The sequence below is a fragment of the Anolis carolinensis genome, unplaced genomic scaffold (assembly GCF_035594765.1).
Source record: "Anolis carolinensis isolate JA03-04 unplaced genomic scaffold, rAnoCar3.1.pri scaffold_14, whole genome shotgun sequence".
Taxonomy (NCBI): Eukaryota; Metazoa; Chordata; class Lepidosauria; order Squamata; family Dactyloidae; genus Anolis; species Anolis carolinensis.
This window is the reverse complement of record NW_026943825.1, coordinates 16,285,028-16,302,534: the sequence shown is the minus strand read 5'-3', so window position 1 is coordinate 16,302,534 and position 17,507 is coordinate 16,285,028. Positions and strand designations below refer to the sequence as shown.

The 17,507-nt window shown below is 41.4% G+C and overlaps 1 protein-coding gene across 1 annotated transcript in view; it reads left to right on the top strand.

Moving 5' to 3' along the window:
- The first annotated feature begins 63 nt into the window (after window positions 1–63).
- Window positions 64–17,507, top strand: part of crtc2 (CREB regulated transcription coactivator 2) — a 31,727-nt gene continuing 14,283 nt past the window's right edge. The window contains exons 1-10 of the mRNA XM_062964972.1: window positions 64–291; window positions 3,045–3,149; window positions 7,174–7,295; window positions 7,473–7,532; window positions 8,912–8,980; window positions 10,411–10,514; window positions 10,808–10,837; window positions 13,471–13,553; window positions 13,693–13,742; window positions 17,393–17,507. The exon at window positions 17,393–17,507 is cut by the window's right edge and continues 151 nt beyond it. Coding sequence (XP_062821042.1) covers window positions 64–291; window positions 3,045–3,149; window positions 7,174–7,295; window positions 7,473–7,532; window positions 8,912–8,980; window positions 10,411–10,514; window positions 10,808–10,837; window positions 13,471–13,553; window positions 13,693–13,742; window positions 17,393–17,507 — 966 coding nt within the window. The remainder of the gene's footprint in view (window positions 292–3,044; window positions 3,150–7,173; window positions 7,296–7,472; window positions 7,533–8,911; window positions 8,981–10,410; window positions 10,515–10,807; window positions 10,838–13,470; window positions 13,554–13,692; window positions 13,743–17,392) is intronic.

The window sequence follows — 17,507 nt, the reverse complement described above, 5'->3', positions numbered from 1 at the left end:
CTGCTTCTGGTGCGGCTGAGGGGCGAGGGGAGGGCGGTTCTGAGGCGGAGGAGGAGGACCAAGATGGCGGCGGCGGGGGGCTCCGGGGCCGCCGCCGCTGCTGGCGCGGCTTCTCCTTCTTCGGCTTCGTCTCCTTCAGCCTCCATGGCGACGCCCGCGGCCTCGTCGTCCTCCTCGTCGTCGTCTTCCAACCCTCGCAAATTCAGCGAGAAGATCGCGCTCCAGAAGCAGCGGCAGGCCGAGGAGACGGCGGCCTTCGAGGAGGTGATGATGGAGCTGGGCACCACACGGGTAAGCGAGCGAGAAAGGAGCTCCGTTATCCATCCGACCCCGGCGGGGGCCAAGCAGCAATGCGGGGCCCACTTCCGGTGAGGGGCCCTTATATAGCCGGGGCGGGGACATCCGGGTTGGAGGCCGCCAATGGGCGCAAAGGGGTTGTGGGCCGCCGGGCGCCGATTGGATCAAATCCCGGAGTGGGAGGGACCATTGCGAGGAGGAGAGCAGGGGTGGTCGCGGGGCGAACCATTCCCGCGCCCGGAAGGGGGAGAATGCGCCTCCCTCGCGTGGCCGAAAGGGGGCCACTCAACCCTGGCATAAACAAATAGCCAAGCAGGACGGGATTGGCTAATCGATTGATTTGCTTATTTAATAATAATAATAATAATAACAGTACGGTTATAATAATATACTAATACACGAACAAAAAGAATTTAATAATACAATACGATTATAGTATTGTATAGCCGAGAGTGGTAAATTTCAGAAATAAAAATAGATACAGTAGAGTCTCACTTATCCAACACTCGCTTATCCAACGTTCTGGAAAAAGTAGTTCAATACGCAGTACTGCTATGTAGTAATTACTGTATTTACGGATTTAGCACCAAAATATCACGATATATTGAAATCATTGACTACAAAAATGCCTTGGATAATCCAGAACGTTGGATAAGTGAGAGACTACTGTACTAATAATTCAATATAATAATTGTATATTATACATTGCATGTAGGTTTCCTAATAATATTGCAGTATAGAACCATATAGTAATATATAATGCTAATATCGTGCTATTGTAATATTATATATTGTGTGTACATGCAATATTGATCATAATATTGTAATACAATACAAATACAATATAGTAATATTATATATTATGTATTGCATGTAATATTACTAATAATGTTACAGTACAGTGGTATAGTACAATATAGTAATGTATATTGCTAATATTTTATGCTGTGCTAATAGTATAATATATTGTATGTACATATAACTTGTAAGCTGCTCTGAGTGCCATTTGGGGTGAGAGGGACGGGATATAAATTTCTTGAATAAATAAATAATAGTAAGGCAAGGAAAGCTGTTTCTGGGTCAAAATTTTAAGTGGGAGCTGAAGCGGGATATGCCTGGGCCGTGACTTTTCTCTGCGAAATGTGGCGGCCATCTGGAGAAATGTTATTATTTTCCAGCCGTTGGCATTAGAGAAGAGAGAGGACAGGCTGATAAAAGCAATCTCCGCTCTCCCCTCCCTTTTTGTTCCCATTTTCCCTGGGAAAAAAGCAAAGAGGCTTGCTCCCCGGAGACGGTTTAAAATTAGGTTGCGCCAAAGCTTTGCCCAATAATAATAATAATAATAATAATAATAATGTATTACCCGCCTCTCCCTGTGTCTTGAGGCAGGACACGACGTCTTTAAAACAAGAGTTTGAACACCATTAAAAGACAGATACACAGAGTTCAGATACAAGTTAAAATCCACTCATGAAATACAAATTCAAACAAGAGCAGCTTTTGGCTTGCAATAAATGCGCCATCAAATCTCATGCACACCTCCATCTTCACGACCCTGAAACCAAAAAAAAAAAAAAAAAGATACCGAGTATAAGCCGAGGCATCTAATTTTACCACAAAAAAACTGGGAAAACATTGACTCCGGTATAAGCCGAGGGTGGTAAATTTCAGAAATAAAAATAGATACCAATATAATGACATTAATTGAGGCATCAGTAGGTTCAATGTTTTTGAATATTTACATAAAGCTCAAATTTAAGATAAGACTGTCCAACTCTGATCAAATCATGATTCTCATCTTCTTCAATGTAAATGTGCTTATGGATCCTTTTAAGAGTAAAATAATACATGTAATAATAATTATAAAGGTAGTAAAATAATAAATGTAATAATAAAAATAGAGTAAAATAAATGTAACAGTAACAACAATAATAGAGTAAAATAATAAATGTAATAATACCAATAATAATAGAGAAAAATAATAAATGTACCATATATTCTCGAGTATAAGCTGACCCAAATATAAGCCAACCAGGACCCTCGCCCGAATATAAGCCGAGGGGTTTTTTTTTCAGTCTTAAAAAAAGGGCTGAAAAACTAGACTTATACTCGAGTATATACAGTATATACATGTGGAGTAATGTCCAGAGTGGGAGAAAGAACAAAAAATTGTGTTACATCGTGTAATAATAATAATAATGTCTTCAATAGTACCAATAATAATAATAACTGTTTTTCCTCCAGTGCTTCCTCCACTTCCATGGGGTCCCTGCCCTCTTCACATTATAACTCTATCCTGAATTTTATTAAGTCCCTTTTATTCTGGTATTTTAACTGATGATGTTATTTTTATATTGCTGCTGCAGTCCCTCCGCCAATGAAGTCAACTGAATTGTACTTGGTGGTTGATTGATATTATTACTGCTGTATTAACTCTTGTTTTATTGTCTAACTGTGTTTTATTTTTTTCTATTGTTCAATGTATTTATGTTGTTGTTTTTGTAAATGGTGCTAGTTGGGCCTTGTCCCATGTGAGCCGCCCCAAGTCCCCGTGGGGAGATGGTGGCGTGGTATAAATAAAGTTTTATTATTATTATTATTATTATTGGGGTCAAGGGTTGTGTTGTTGCCCCCAAACGCGAGAAAAAGCCTTGCGGACGAGGCCAAGCTCACCTGGGGCAGGTGAGGCCCTTCCTTTGCTGACTCTTGACCCCTGCTGACCTCTACTGACCGCTTTCTTGCTCCAGCTGCAGGCCCAGAAGCTGCGCTTGGCCCATGGCCGCGGGCCCTACTGCTACGGGGGATCCCTGCCCAACGTCAACCAGATCGGGAGCGGCGCCCCCGAGTTCCAGGTGAGGCTGCGCACCTTGCGGAACTACGACTCCCAGGGTCTGCTTATATTTAGTCCGGTTTTAATGTTTGCACATTGGTCTGTTTTCAGTTGTATGCTGATGCTTGTATGTCAAGCCACTCTAATAGTAATAATGATTATTATATTAGAAGTAGAGAAGGCGGAAGGAAGAAAGGAAGGAAGGAGAGAAGGACGCAAGGGAGAAAGGAAGGAGAGAAGGAAGAAAGGGAGGAAAAAAGAAGGAATACAGAGAAGGAAGGAAGGAGAGAAGGAATAATAATCATACAGGGAAGGGAGGAGAAAGAAAGAAAGAAAAAGAGAAAGAAAAGGAAGTAGGAAAAAGAAAGAAGGAATGTAGGTAGGTAGGAAACGAAGAGTGGAGGGATCCATAAAGGAAGGAAAGAGGGGAGGAGGAAGAATATGAAGAAAGAAGGAGGAGGGAAGAAAGAAAGGAGAGGAGGAAGGAAGTGGAAGGAGTGAGGGAAAGAGAAGGAGAGAAGAAAGGGAGGGTGGAAAGAAGGAGGAAAGGAAGAAAGGGAGGAAAGAAGGAGAAAAAGAAGAAAGGAGTGAAGGAAGGAATGAGAGAAGGAGAAAGGGAAGGAAGGAAGGATGGAAAGAAGGAATGAGAGAAGGAAGGAATGAGGAAAAAAGAAAGGAGAGAAGGAAAGAAGGAAGGAGAGAAGGAAGGAAGAGGGAGGGAGAGACAGAAGGAGAAAAGAGAGGGAGGGAGAAAAGAAAGAAAGAAAGAAAGAAAGAAAGAAAGAAGGGGAAGGAAGGGAGAAAAGGACCGTCAGTGGTCACCTCGATCCTCCCAGGAAAATCTCCTACACGTACCGGGCCCTAGGGAGGTACACCTACCCTGTTTCCCCTAAAATAAGACATCCCCAGAAAATAAGACCTAGTAGAAGTTTTGCTGAATTGCTAAATATAAGGCCTCCCCTGAAAGTAAGACCTAGCAAAGGTTTTGTTTGGAAGCATGCCCAACGAACAGAACACCAGAGCATGCAGGATCGGTCAATGTACGTACCATAGAGTGTTGTACATGGAAATAATGGTAGTAACAAGAAATTATTGATAGGATTCACTGTTTGTCTGGTTATGCTGGTTTGTGATGACAACTACTGTACAGTATATAATAAATGTTCATTTTTTTTTTGTTCAACAATAAATGTGAATTCTTCTTCATGGAAAAATAAGACATCCCCTGAAAATAAGACCTAGAGCATCTTTGGGAGCAAAAATTAACATAAGACACTGTCTTATTTTCGGGGAAACACGGTAGAAGGCTTTTCGGCCTCTGCTCCAATTCTGTGGAACTCATTGCCTCCATAGGTTAGAGCAATGTCGGAGTTGCGACCTTTTGGAAAAGCGCTCAAGATTTGGCTGTTTGGTTGTGCATTTAAATAATCAGATCTAATCTGCCAAATAGTCACTGTTGAATGTTTTTAGGTTGAATGTTTTTATATTGTGGAATGATACTTTAAATTGTAAGTCGCTCGGAGCACTCTGGTGGAGAGTGAATAATTAAGAAATAAAGTGAAGTACCTACCCTGTTTCCCCGAAAATAAGACATCCCCCAAAAATAAGACTTAGTAGAGGTTTTGCTGAATTGCTAAATATAAGGCCTCCCCTGAAAGTAAGGCCTACCAAAGTTTTTGTTTGGAAGCATGCCCGCCAAACATAATACCAGAGCATGCAGGATCAATAAATGTATGTACCATAGATTGTTGTACATGTAAATAATGGTAGTAACAAGACATTCTTGATAGGATTCACAGTTTGTCTGGTTATGCTGGTTTGTGATGACAACTACTGTACAGTAGTATAACTGTATAACATCATGTTATACAACAAATTTTAAAGAAAATAGTTCAATACATAGCAATGCTATGTAGTAATTACTGTATTTACGAATTTAGCACCAAATTATCACGATGTATTGAAAACATTGACTACAAAAATGCATTGGATAATCCAGAATGTTGGATAAGTGAGTGTTGGATAAGTGAGACTCTACTGCAGGGGTCCCCAAACTAAGGCCCGGTGGCCGGATGCGGCCCTCCAAGGTCATTTACCTGGCCCCCGCCCTCAGTTTTATAATATAATATTTTTATATCATTTTAATAATATATTGTATTTACATATAATATTGATAATAATATTATAATGTTATACAATATAATACTAATACCATATAATAATATTAATTATATGTTATATATTACATATGATATTACAGTATAGTGCAGGGATCCCCAAACTAAGGCCTGGAGGCTGGATGCAGCCCTCCAAGGTCATTTACCTGGTCCCTGCCTTCAGTTTTATAATATAATATTTTTATATCATTTTAATAATATAATATATTGTATATATACATATAATATTGACAATAATATGTTATACAACATAATATTAATAATAATTCCATATAATAATATTAATTATATGTTATATATTACATATAATATTACAGTATAGTGGTATCGTTCAATATAGTAATATATAATGCTAATATTGTGCTATGCTAATAATATAATACATATTGTATGTACATACAGCTGCTCTGAGTCCCCTTCAGGGTGAGAAGGGTGGGATATAAATGTAATAAATAAATAAATGAATAAATAAATAATTTTAGACTTAGGCTCGCCCAAAGTCTGAAATGACTTGAAGGCACACAACAACAACAATCCTAATTCACTTGACTATCTCATTGGCCAGAAGCAGGCCCACACTTCCCATTGAAATCCTGATAGGTTTATGCTGGTTATAATTGTTTTCATCTTTAAATATTGTATTGTTCTTTCATTGTTGTTGTTTTGCACTACAAATAAGACATGTGCAGTGTGCATAGGAATTTGTCCGTTTTTCCCCCCAAATGATAATTTGGCCCCTCCACAGTCTGAAAGACTGTGGACCGGCCCTTTGCTTTAAAAGTTTGAGGACCCCTGCTCTACTGTATAAGACACTGTCTTATTTTTGGGGAAACACGGTAGTACAATATAGTACATAGACCAGTTGTTTTCATAGAATCATAGAATCATAGAATCATAGAATAGTAGAGTTGGAAGAGACCACATGGGCCATCTAGTCCAACCCCCTGCTAAGAAGCAGGAAATCGCATTCAAAGCACCCCCGACAGATGGCCATCCAGCCTCTGCTTAAAAGCCTCCAAGGAAGGAGCCTCCACCACAGCCCCGGGGAGAGAGTTCCACTGCCGAACAGCCCTTCTCACAGTGAGGAAGTTCTTCCTGATGTTCAGGTGGAATCTCCTTTCCTGTAGTTTGAAGCCATTGTTCCGTGTCCTAGTCTGCAGGGCAGCAGAAAACAAGCTTGCTCCCTCTTCCCTATGACTTCCCTTCACGTATTTGTACATGGCTCTCATGTCTCCTCTCAGCCTTCTCTTCTGCAGGCTAAACATGCCCAGCTCTTTAAGCCGCTCCTCATAGGGCTTGTTCTCCAGACCCTTAATCATTTTAGTCGCCCTCCTCTGGACGCTTTCCAGCTTGTCAACATCTCCCTTCATCTGCGGTGCCCAAAACTGGACACAGTGTGATTCCAGGTGTGGTCTGACCAAGGCAGAATAGAATAAGGGGGAGCAGGACTTCCCTGGATCTAGACGCTATTCCCCTATTGATGCAGGACAGAATCCCGTTGGCTTTTTTAGCTGCTGCATCACATTGTTGGCTCATGTTTAACTTCTTCCCCACGAGGACTCCAAGGTCTTTTTCGCACACACTGCTGTCAAGCCAGGCATCGTCCCCCATTCTGTATCTTTGATTTCCATTTTTTCTGCCGAAGTGAAGTATCTTGCATTTGTCCCTGTTGAACTTCATTTTGTTAGTTTCGGCCCATCTCTCTAGTCTGTCAAGATCGTTTTGAATTCTGCTCCTGTCTTCTGGAGTGTTAGCTATCCCTCCCAGTTTTGTGTCGTCTGCAAACTTGATGATGATGACATATGCAACTTGTTTTTGTGTTGTCTGACCCGCTCCCTCTCTGTGCCCCCTCCTCTTCCTCCTTTGCAGAGCCCGCTGCACTCGCCCCTGGACCCCATGCGTGGGGGCGCCCGGCACCACCGCCTGGTCAAGCAGGTCCAGCGAGACCCCCGGCGCATGGTGTCCCCGCTGCGCCGCTACATGCGCCAGATATCCTTTGCCCTGCCCTCCCTCCCCCCCTCTCTGTCTCTCCGTCCCTCATGCACTTGCTCCCTCCGGGGATTAAAGCTCATTAGGGGAAGGAAGGAAGGAAGGAAGGAAACCCATCTGCGGAGGGGGGCCGGGCTCCCTCCAAACGACGTCTCCCTTCCTTAACCCTTTGCTCACATCGACAGCTCTCCCTACAGCCCTGCCTATCTCTCGCCCCCCGCAGAGCCCAGCTGGAGGAGGTAAGGCACCCAAAACACGGCTTTGCCTTACTCATTCGTTTGTATTAAACCTTCAGAAACACTCTGGCTGAATATTTCCAAAATATTGCATTATTTTTTTTGAATATTTCCAAAAAAATTACATCTATATATATAAAAGAGTGATGGAATCAGGGCACCGGGCAAAACAACAAAACTACAGGCCCCCCAACCTCGAAATTTGACAACACAGCCCCTCATCCATGCCTCTATGTTCATTCAACAAAAAGAAAAGAAAAATAAAGTCCTAATTAGAGGGAAAGGAATAATTGTTTTTATCCAATTGCTGCCAGTTAGAAGGCTAAGCTCCACCCACTTGGTATCCTAGCAACCCACTCAGCCCAGGGGACAGGCAGAGTTAGGCCTCACTTAGGCCTCTTCCACACTGCCTATAAGATACAGATTATCCGATTTTAACTGGATTATATGGCAGTGTAGACTCAAGGCCCTTCCACACAGCTATATTACCCATTTATAATCTTACTAGCTGTGCCCGGCCACGCATTCCTCTATGCTTCTATATTATTATTATTATTATTATTATTATTATTATTATTACTATCATCTTCATAACGATAGGTAGATAGACAGATAGGTTAGATAGATAGAAAGAAATAACGATAGATACATAGCTAGATGCATAGACAGACGGATACATAGATAGATAAATAGATAGATAGATAGATAGAGCTGTTGATTGATTGATTGATTGATAGATGATAGATAGATGGATAGAGTGTTGATTGATAGATAGATAGAGCTGTTGATAGATAGATAGATAGACAGATAGATGCATAGATAGCTGGATAGAGAGATAGACGTATACAGATAGATAGATTATAGCTACATAGCTAGATGCCTAGACAGACGGATGCATAGATAGATAGATAGATAGATAGATAGATAGATAGATAGATAGATAGATAGATAGATAGATAGATAGACAGACAGACAGACAGACAGACAGACAGACAGATGCATAGATAGCTGGATAGAGAGATAGACGTATACAGATAGATAGATTATAGCTACATAGCTAGATGCCTAGACAGACGGATGCATAGATAGATAGATAGATAGATAGATAGATAGATAGATAGATAGATAGATAGATAGATGCATAGATAGTGTGAGAGAGATGCCTAACTAGATGCATAGACTGAAAAATAGACAGATACTTTGACGTTTGTTGTATACACAGAGGACAGAAAAGTACACAGGCGCTGCATCCCTCCCAAGGCCTCTGGGCCCCTCTTGTCCCCCAATCCTCACTCTCCATTTCTGCTTCCAAGCTGCTAGTCCTGATCAATCAAACGCACTGCCATATCAAGTAACCTTTCCCCTTTGTGCCTTGTGCGCAGGGCCGGGCCGTGGGGCGGATTCCCCGCCGAGAAGGGACACCTCTTCCGCCTGCCGTCGGCGCTCAACAGGTGAGCCCTATGCGCACAAGGGACACTCCTCCCCTCTGGCATTCAGTGGCATTCAATGGCCAAGGGGTCAGAGGTTGGCTGGCATGCAAAGGCCTAATAATAATAATAATAATAATAATTATTATTATTATTATTATTATTATTATTATTATTATTATTATTATATCAGTACAAGAAAACCGCACTACAAACTAGAGCTGACAGCTGCCACAACAAAATATTGCATGGAAAGTTCCTTGACAAAGTTGAAGGAAAAACTGATAAGGAGATGACCTGGCTCTGGTTCAAAATGGGACCCTGAAGAAGGAGACAGAAGGCCTGATCCTTGCAGCCCAGGAGCAAGACATCAGGACAAAGGCAATTCAGGCCAAGATCGAAAAATCAGCTGATGACCCAAAATGCAGACTGTGCAAGGAAACCGACGAAACCATGGATCATCTCCTCTTCAGGGTCCCATTCGTGAGCCAGAGCCAGGTCTTCTCCTTATCAGCTTTTCCTTCAATTTTGTCAAGGAACTTTCCATGCAATGTTTTGTTGTGCCAGCTGTCAGCTCTAGTTTGTAGTGCGGTTTTCTTGTACTGATTCTGCTCTAGTTTGTAGTGCGGTTTTCTTTGCTTTGCTTTGAGGAGTTTCTGATTTCTGACTTCAATCAAAGCAGGTTCTTCACTTTGCTTTACATATTCTGTATTATGTAATATTAAATATTATGTAATATTTACATATTACATATTATTATTAATAGTAGTAGTAATTGAATTATTATTCTGCATGTAGGGTGGTTTTCGTGGCCTTTGGAGTTACAAATGTATATGAATGGGAAATATATTATTATTGTTAGTTTCTGAATTTCTGACTTCAATCAAAGCAGGTTCTTCACTTTGCTTTACATATTCTGTATTATGTAATATTAAATATTATGTAATATTTACATATTACATATTATTATTAATAGTAGTAGTAGTAGTAGTAGTAGTAATTGAATTATTATTCTGCATGTAGGGTGGTTTTCGTGGCCTTTGGAGTTACAAATGTATATGAATGGGAAATATATTATTATTGTTAGTTTCTGATTTCTGACTTCAATCAAAGCAGGTTCTTCACTTTGCTTTACATATTCTGTATTATGTAATATTAAATATTATGTAATATTTACATATTACATATTATTATTAATAGTAGTAGTAGTAGTAGTAATTGAATTATTATTCTGCATGTAGGGTGGTTTTCGTGGCCTTTGGAGTTACAAATGTATATGAATGGGAAATATATTATTATTGTTATTAATAGTAGTAGTAATTGAATTATTACTCTGCTTCTAGCGTAGTTTTCGTGGCCCTTGGAGTGACAAATCTACACGACTTTGGAGAGTATCTTCTGCTTATGTTTATGTTTGTTCTGCTTGTTTCTCTCCCGCCTTGATCTGCCTCCAGAACCAACTCGGACTCGGCCCTCCACACGAGCGTCATGAACCCCAACCCGCAGGACCCCTACCTGGCCGCCTCCCAGGGAGGGCCCCCTCCCCACCGCAAGGCAGGTGCGTCACGACTGCAAGGCCCATTTCCCCCTCCAATGGGTTTCTATCAGGCCTGAGCCGACTTGGGCTCTCCAGGTGTTTTGGACTCCAACTCCCATCATTCCTAACCGCCTACTGCAGCCTCAGGCCCTTTCCTTTTCCCCCTCAGCCGCTTAAGCGGCTGAGGGGGAAAAGGAAAGGGCCTGAGGCTGCAGTAGGCGGTTAGGAATGATGGGAGTTAGAGTCCAAAACACCTAGAGGGCCCAAGTTGGCTCCGTGAATTTTTCTGGACTCATCGCTGTCTTCTATTTTAGGCTACCTGGAGAATGACATGGACAGCAAAGGTAACTTGGCATCTGGAGCCTTCCTCCCTCTCTTCCTTCTTTTCTTCCTTTCTTTCCTCTCTTCCTCCCGCTCTTCCTCCTTCTCTTCCTCCCTCCCTTCCTCCCTTCTCCTCTTCTTTCCTCTTTTCTTCTTTTCCTCCCTTCTTCTCTTCCTCCTTCTCTTCTTTCTTTCCTACCTTCTGACCTTCCTCCTTCCCTTCCTCCCTCCCTTCCTCCCTTCTTGCCTTCCTTCTCCTCTTTCCTCTTTTCTTCTTTTCCTCCCTTCTTCTCTTCCTCCTTCTCTTCTTTCTTTCCTACCTTCTGACCTTCCTCCTTCCCTTCCTCCCTCCCTTCCTCCCTTCTTGCCTTCCTTCTCCTCTTCTTTCCTCTTTTCTTCTTTTCCTCCCTTCTTCTCTTCCTCCTTCTCTTCTTTCTTTCCTACCTTCTGACCTTCCTCCCTCCCTTCCTCCCTCTCTTCCTGACTTCTTTCCTCTCTTCTTGCCTTCCTTCTCCTCTTCTTTCCTCTTTTCTTCTTTTCCTCCCTTCTTCTCTTCCTCCTTCTCTTCTTTCTTTCCTACCTTCTGACCTTCCTTCCTCCCTCTCTTCCTGACTTCTTTCCTCTCTTCTTGCCTTCCTTCTCCTCTTCTTTCCTCTTTTCTTCTTTTCCTCCCTTCTTCTCTTCCTCCTTCTCTTCTTTCTTTCCTACCTTCTGACCTTCCTCCTTCTCTTCCTCCCTCTCTTCCTGACTTCTTTCCTCTCTTCTTGCCTTCCTTCTTCTCTTCTTTCCTCTCTCCTTTTCCTCCCTTCTTCTCTTCTCCCTTTATTTATTTATTTGCGACATTTATATACCGCCCTTCTCACCCCGAAGGGGACTCATGGCGGTTTACAAGTATATATACATACAATATATTATACAAATATATTGCAATATTATTAGTAATATTGCATGTACAGTAGAGTCTCACTAATCCAAGACTTGCTTATCCAAGCCTCTGGTTAATCCAAGCCATTTTTGTAGTCAATGTTTCCAATATATCGTGATATTTTGGTACTAAATTCATAAATACAGTAATTACAACATAACATTACTGCGTATTGAACTACTTTTTCTGTCAAATTTGTTGTATAACATGAAGTTTTGGTGCTTAATTTGTAAAATCATAACCTAATTTGATGTTTCATAGGCTTTTCCTTGATCAGTCCTTATAATCCAAGATATTCGCTTATCCAAGCTTCTGCTGGCCCGTTTAGCTTGGATAAGTGAGACTCTACTGTAATATAAATATACAATTATAATAGTGAATTATAATTATTATTACATTGTATTACAACATAATATTATTATTAATATTAATATTATATATATTCATGTGTGCGTGTGTGCGCGTGTGTGCATGTGTATACACACACACACACACACACACACACACACACACACATATATATATATATATATATACATACACAAACACACACACACACACACACACACACACACACAAAGCATGTTACTGGTAGGAGGGGCCTTCAGCTGGAGCAAGGAGACAAGATGGAGACCTTCTTTCCTACCTTCCGACCTTCTTCCTTCTCTTCTTTCCTCTCTTCTTTCTTCCCTCCCTTCCTTCCTTCCTTCCTTCCTTCCTTCCTTCCTTCCTTCCTTCCTTCCTTCCTTCCTCTCTTTCTTCTTTTCTTCCTCCCTTTCTCTCTTCCTCACTCCCTTCCTCCCTTTTTTCCTCTCTTCCTTCTTCTCTTCCTCCCTTCCTCCTTCCCTTTCTTTCCTCCCTCTCTTCTTCCCTTCTTTTCTCCCCTCCTTCTCTTTTTTCCTCTCTTCCTCCCTCCTTTCCTTCCTCCCTCCTTCTCTTCCTCCCTCCCTTCCTCTCTTCCTTCTTTCTTCTTGACTTCCTCCTTCTCTTCTTTCCTCTCTCCTTTTCCTCCCTTCTTCTCTTCTTCCTTTCTTTCCTACCTTCCGTCCTTCCTCCTTCTCTTCTTTCCTCTCTTCTTCCTTCCCTTCCTTCCTTCCTTCCTTCCTTCCTTCCTTCCTTCCTTCCTTCCTTCCTTCCTTCCTTCCTTCCTCTCTTTCTTCTTTTATTCCTCCCTTTCTCTCTTCCTCACTCCTTTTCTCCCTTCTTTCCTCTTTTCCTTCTTCTCTTCCTCCCTTCCTCCTTCTCTTTCTTTCCTCCCTCTCTTCTTCCCTTCTTTTCTCCCCTCCTTCTCTTCCTCCTTTCTTTCCTACCTTCCTCCTTCTCTTCCTTCACTTCCTCCTTTCTTTCCGTCCTTCCTCCTTCTCTTCTTTCCTCTCTTCTTCCTTCCCTTCCTTCCTTCCTTCCTTCCTTCCTTCCTCTCTTTCTTCTTTTATTCCTCCCTTTCTCTCTTCCTCACTCCTTTCCTCCCTTCTTTCCTCTCTTCCTTCTTCTCTTCCTCCCTTCCTCCTTCCCTTTCTTTCCTCCCTCTCTTCTTCCCTTCTTTTCTCCCCTCCTTCTCTTCCTCCTTTCTTTCCTACCTTCCTCCTTCTCTTCCTTCACTTCCTTCTTTCTTTCCGTCCTTCCTCCTTCTCTTCTTTCTTCTCTTCTTTCTTCTCTTCCTTCTTTCCTCCCCCCCCCCCCCCCCACTGACCCCCTTCCTTCTTCTCTTCTCTTCTCTTCTCTTCTCTGCAGTGTTTCTTTTCCAAGTGCCTTCCATCGAAGAGAGCTTCCTGGACGAAGGCAAGCAGCTGCTCAAGCCCTGGGACACCAAGAAGGTAAGCCCACGACGGACCTTCCTATTCACACCCAGGGAACACGCTTCCCGCCTCCCTCCCTCCCGGGACCGCTGTGCTCCTTGGGAGGCATTCATTCATTCATCCCTCCCTCCTTTCTCTCCTTCCGCCTCTCCTCCAGCTCTCCTCGTCTTCCTCTCGCCCAAGGTCCTGCGAGGTGCCCGGGATCCAGTGAGTATCGGGGCCGGAACCGGGATCTGCCAGGGCTTTTGACGCTCCTGAAGCATCTGCTCCTTTGTCTCTTGAATCCCTTTGGAACAGACAGATAGCTGCATAGATAGATAGATAGATAGATAGATAGATAGATAGATAGATAGATAGATAGATTTAGATGCATAGATAGACTGATGCATGAATAGAGAGATGATAATAGATAGACAGATAGCTGCATAGATAGAATGACAAACATGCATAGACAAACATAGGTGCATAGACAGACACACAGATTGTTAGATTACAGATAGATAGATAGATAGATGATAATTGATAGATATAAAGGATAGATGCACAGACAGATAGACAGATATATATACAGTAGAGTCTCACTTATCCAACACTCGCTTATCCAAGCTTCTGGATTATTCAAGTCATTTTTGTAATCAATGTTTTCAATATATCATGATATTTTGGTGCTAAATTCGTAAATACAGTAATTAAAACATAACATTACTGCATATTGAACTGCTTTTTCTGATGCTTTGGTGCTTAATTTGTAAAATCATTACCTAATTTGATGTTTAATAGGCTTCTCCTTAATCCCTCCTTATTATCCAGCATATTCATTTATCCAACATTCTGCCGGCCCGTTTATGTTGGATAAGTGAGACTCTACTGTATATGTAAAGAAAGATAAATAGATGCATAGATAGAGGGAGAGACAGAAAGATAGATGCATAGATAGATAGCTGTATAAATAGAAATGACAGATGCATAGATAGATGTAAAGAAAGATAAATAGATGCATAGACAGATAGAAAAAATAGATGTATAGCTAGACAGATGCATAGACAGACATGATTTAGCTATAGCTGTTAGATAGAAGGATTCATAGAACAGACAGATAGATGCATAGATAGACGGTAATATATGTAAAGAAAGATAAATAGATGCATAGACAGATGGAGAGACAGAAAGATAGATGCATAGATAGATAAGTAGGTAAAGGTTTTCCCGTGACGTTAAGTCCAGTCGTATCCAACTCTGGGGGTTGGTGCTCATCTCTATTTCTAAGCCAAAGAGCCGGCGTTGTCCATAGACACCTCCAAAGTCATGTGGCCACTGGCAGGACTGCATGGAGTGCCGTTACCTTCCCGCCGGAGCGGTATCTATTGATCTACTCACATTGGCATGTTTTTGAACTGCTAGGTTGGCAGGAGGCATAGATAGATAGCTGTATAAATAGAAATGACAGATGCATAGATAGATGTAAGGAAAGATAAATAGATACATAGACAGATGGATGTATGGATAGATAGATGCATAGACAGATAGAAAAAATAGATGTATAGCTAGACAGATGCATAGACAGACATGATTTAGCTATAGCTGTATAGATAGAAGGATTCATAGAACAGACAGATAAATGCATAGATAGACGGTAATATATGTAAAGAAAGATAAATAGATGCATAGACAGATGGAGAGACAGAAAGATAGATGCATAGATAGATAAGTAGGTAAAGGTTTTCCCGTGACGTTAAGTCCAGTCGTATCCAACTCTGGGGGTTGGTGCTCATCTCTATTTCTAAGCCAAAGAGCCGGCGTTGTCCATAGACACCTCCAAAGTCATGTGGCCACTGGCAGGACTGCATGGAGTGCCGTTACCTTCCCGCCGGAGCGGTATCTATTGATCTACTCACATTGGCATGTTTTTGAACTGCTAGGTTGGCAGGAGGCATAGATAGATAGCTGTATAAATAGAAATGACAGATGCATAGATAGATGTAAGGAAAGATAAATAGATACATAGACAGATGGATGTATGGATAGATAGATGCATAGACAGATAGAAAAAATAGATGTATAGCTAGACAGATGCATAGACAGACATGATTTAGCTATAGCTGTATAGATAGAAGGATTCATAGAACAGACAGATAGATGCATAGATAGACGGTAATATATGTAAAGAAAGATAAATAGATGCATAGACAGATAGATGTATGGATAGATAGATGCATAGACTGATTTGTGTGTGTGTGTGTGTGTCAGGAACAACTGGAGTTGTTTCTGGAGTGAGAGAATTGGCCGTCTGCAAGGACGTTGCCCAGGGGACATTGCCCGGATGTTTTGATGTTTTATCATCCTTGTGGGAGGCTTCTCTCATGTCCCCGCATGGAGCTGGAGCTGATAGAGGGAGCTCATCCACGCTCTCCCCAGGTGGGATTCGAACCTGGCAGCCTTCAGGTCAGCAACCCAACCTTCAAGTCACGAGGCTTTTATCCCCTAGGCCACCGAGGGCTCCTGCATAAATAGAAAAATTAGATGTATATCTAGACCGATGCATAGACCGACATGATTTATCTGTAGCTGTATAGATAGACAGATTCATAGAACAGACAGATAGATGCATAGATAGATGTAAAGAAAGATAAAGAGATGCATAGACAGATAGAAAAAATAGATGTATCGCTAGACAGATGCCTAGACGGACATGATTTTGCTATAGCTGTATAGATAGAAGGATTCATAGAACAGACAGATAGATGCATAGATAGATGTAAAGAAAGATAAAGAGATGCATAGACAGATGTATGGATTGATAGATGCATAGACAGATAGAAAAAATAGATGTATAGCTAGACAGATGCCTAGATGGACATGATTTTGCTATAGCTGTATAGATAGACAGATTCATAGAACAGACAGATAGATGTATGGACAGACAGGCAGACATGATTTATCTATAACTGGATAATAATAATAATAATAATAATAATAATAATAATAATAATAAAACTTTATATCCCGCCACCATCTCCCCACGGGGACTCGCGGCGGCTTACATGGGGCAGTGGCCCAAACAACATAAGAACAAAATATAAGCAACACAATATAATCACAATATAAAAAGACTAGCTGTGCCCGGCCACGCGTTGCTGTGGCAAAGTGGTGGTGGTATTGGTTAAAAATTGTTGTGTAATTTTTATTTGACGTTATTTGCATTTTTTTAATTAATTTTATTGTAAGTTATATTTTTATTTATTATATTTTATTATTTTCTTGTATTATTTTTAGTTATTTTCTGTTATTATAGTATCTTATTGTATCAATTTTTAGTGTTTTTTATTTATTTTTTTATTGGGTTGCTAGGAGACCAAGTGGGCAGAGCTTGTTCTCAAACTGGCTTAGCCTTCTAACTGGCAGCAATTGGATAAAAACAATTATTCCTCTCTCTCTAATTAGGACTTTGTTTTTCTTTTCTTTTTGTTGTATCAACCTGGAGGCATGGATTATGGGTTGTGTTGTCAAATTTCGAGGTTGGGGGGCCTGTAGTTTTGTTGTTTTGTCCGCTGCCCTGATGCCATTACTCTTTTATATATATAATAGATAATAATACAATATATCAATATAAACAACAATACAAGATAAAAATTTCATTTAAAACACATAAATGGTAAGACCGTAATAAAAACAGGATAAATTATTAAAAACCCACTGGGGCTGATTAATTAATGACTATCTCCGAAGGCCTGCCGAAACATCCAGATAGATAGATTTATAGACAGGCAGGCAGATCCATGGACAGAGAGGCATATCTGTTTGGCTCTCCTCCTGGGAGAATGTTGATGGATGTCTGTCTGTCTGTCTGTCTCTCTCAGCATCTTCCCGTCCCCAGACCAGCCTCCCCCGCTGCCGCTGCTCCCGGCCCCTCTGAACACGGGGGGCTCCCTGCCGGACCTGACCACCCTGCACTTCCCTTCCCCGCTGCCCACC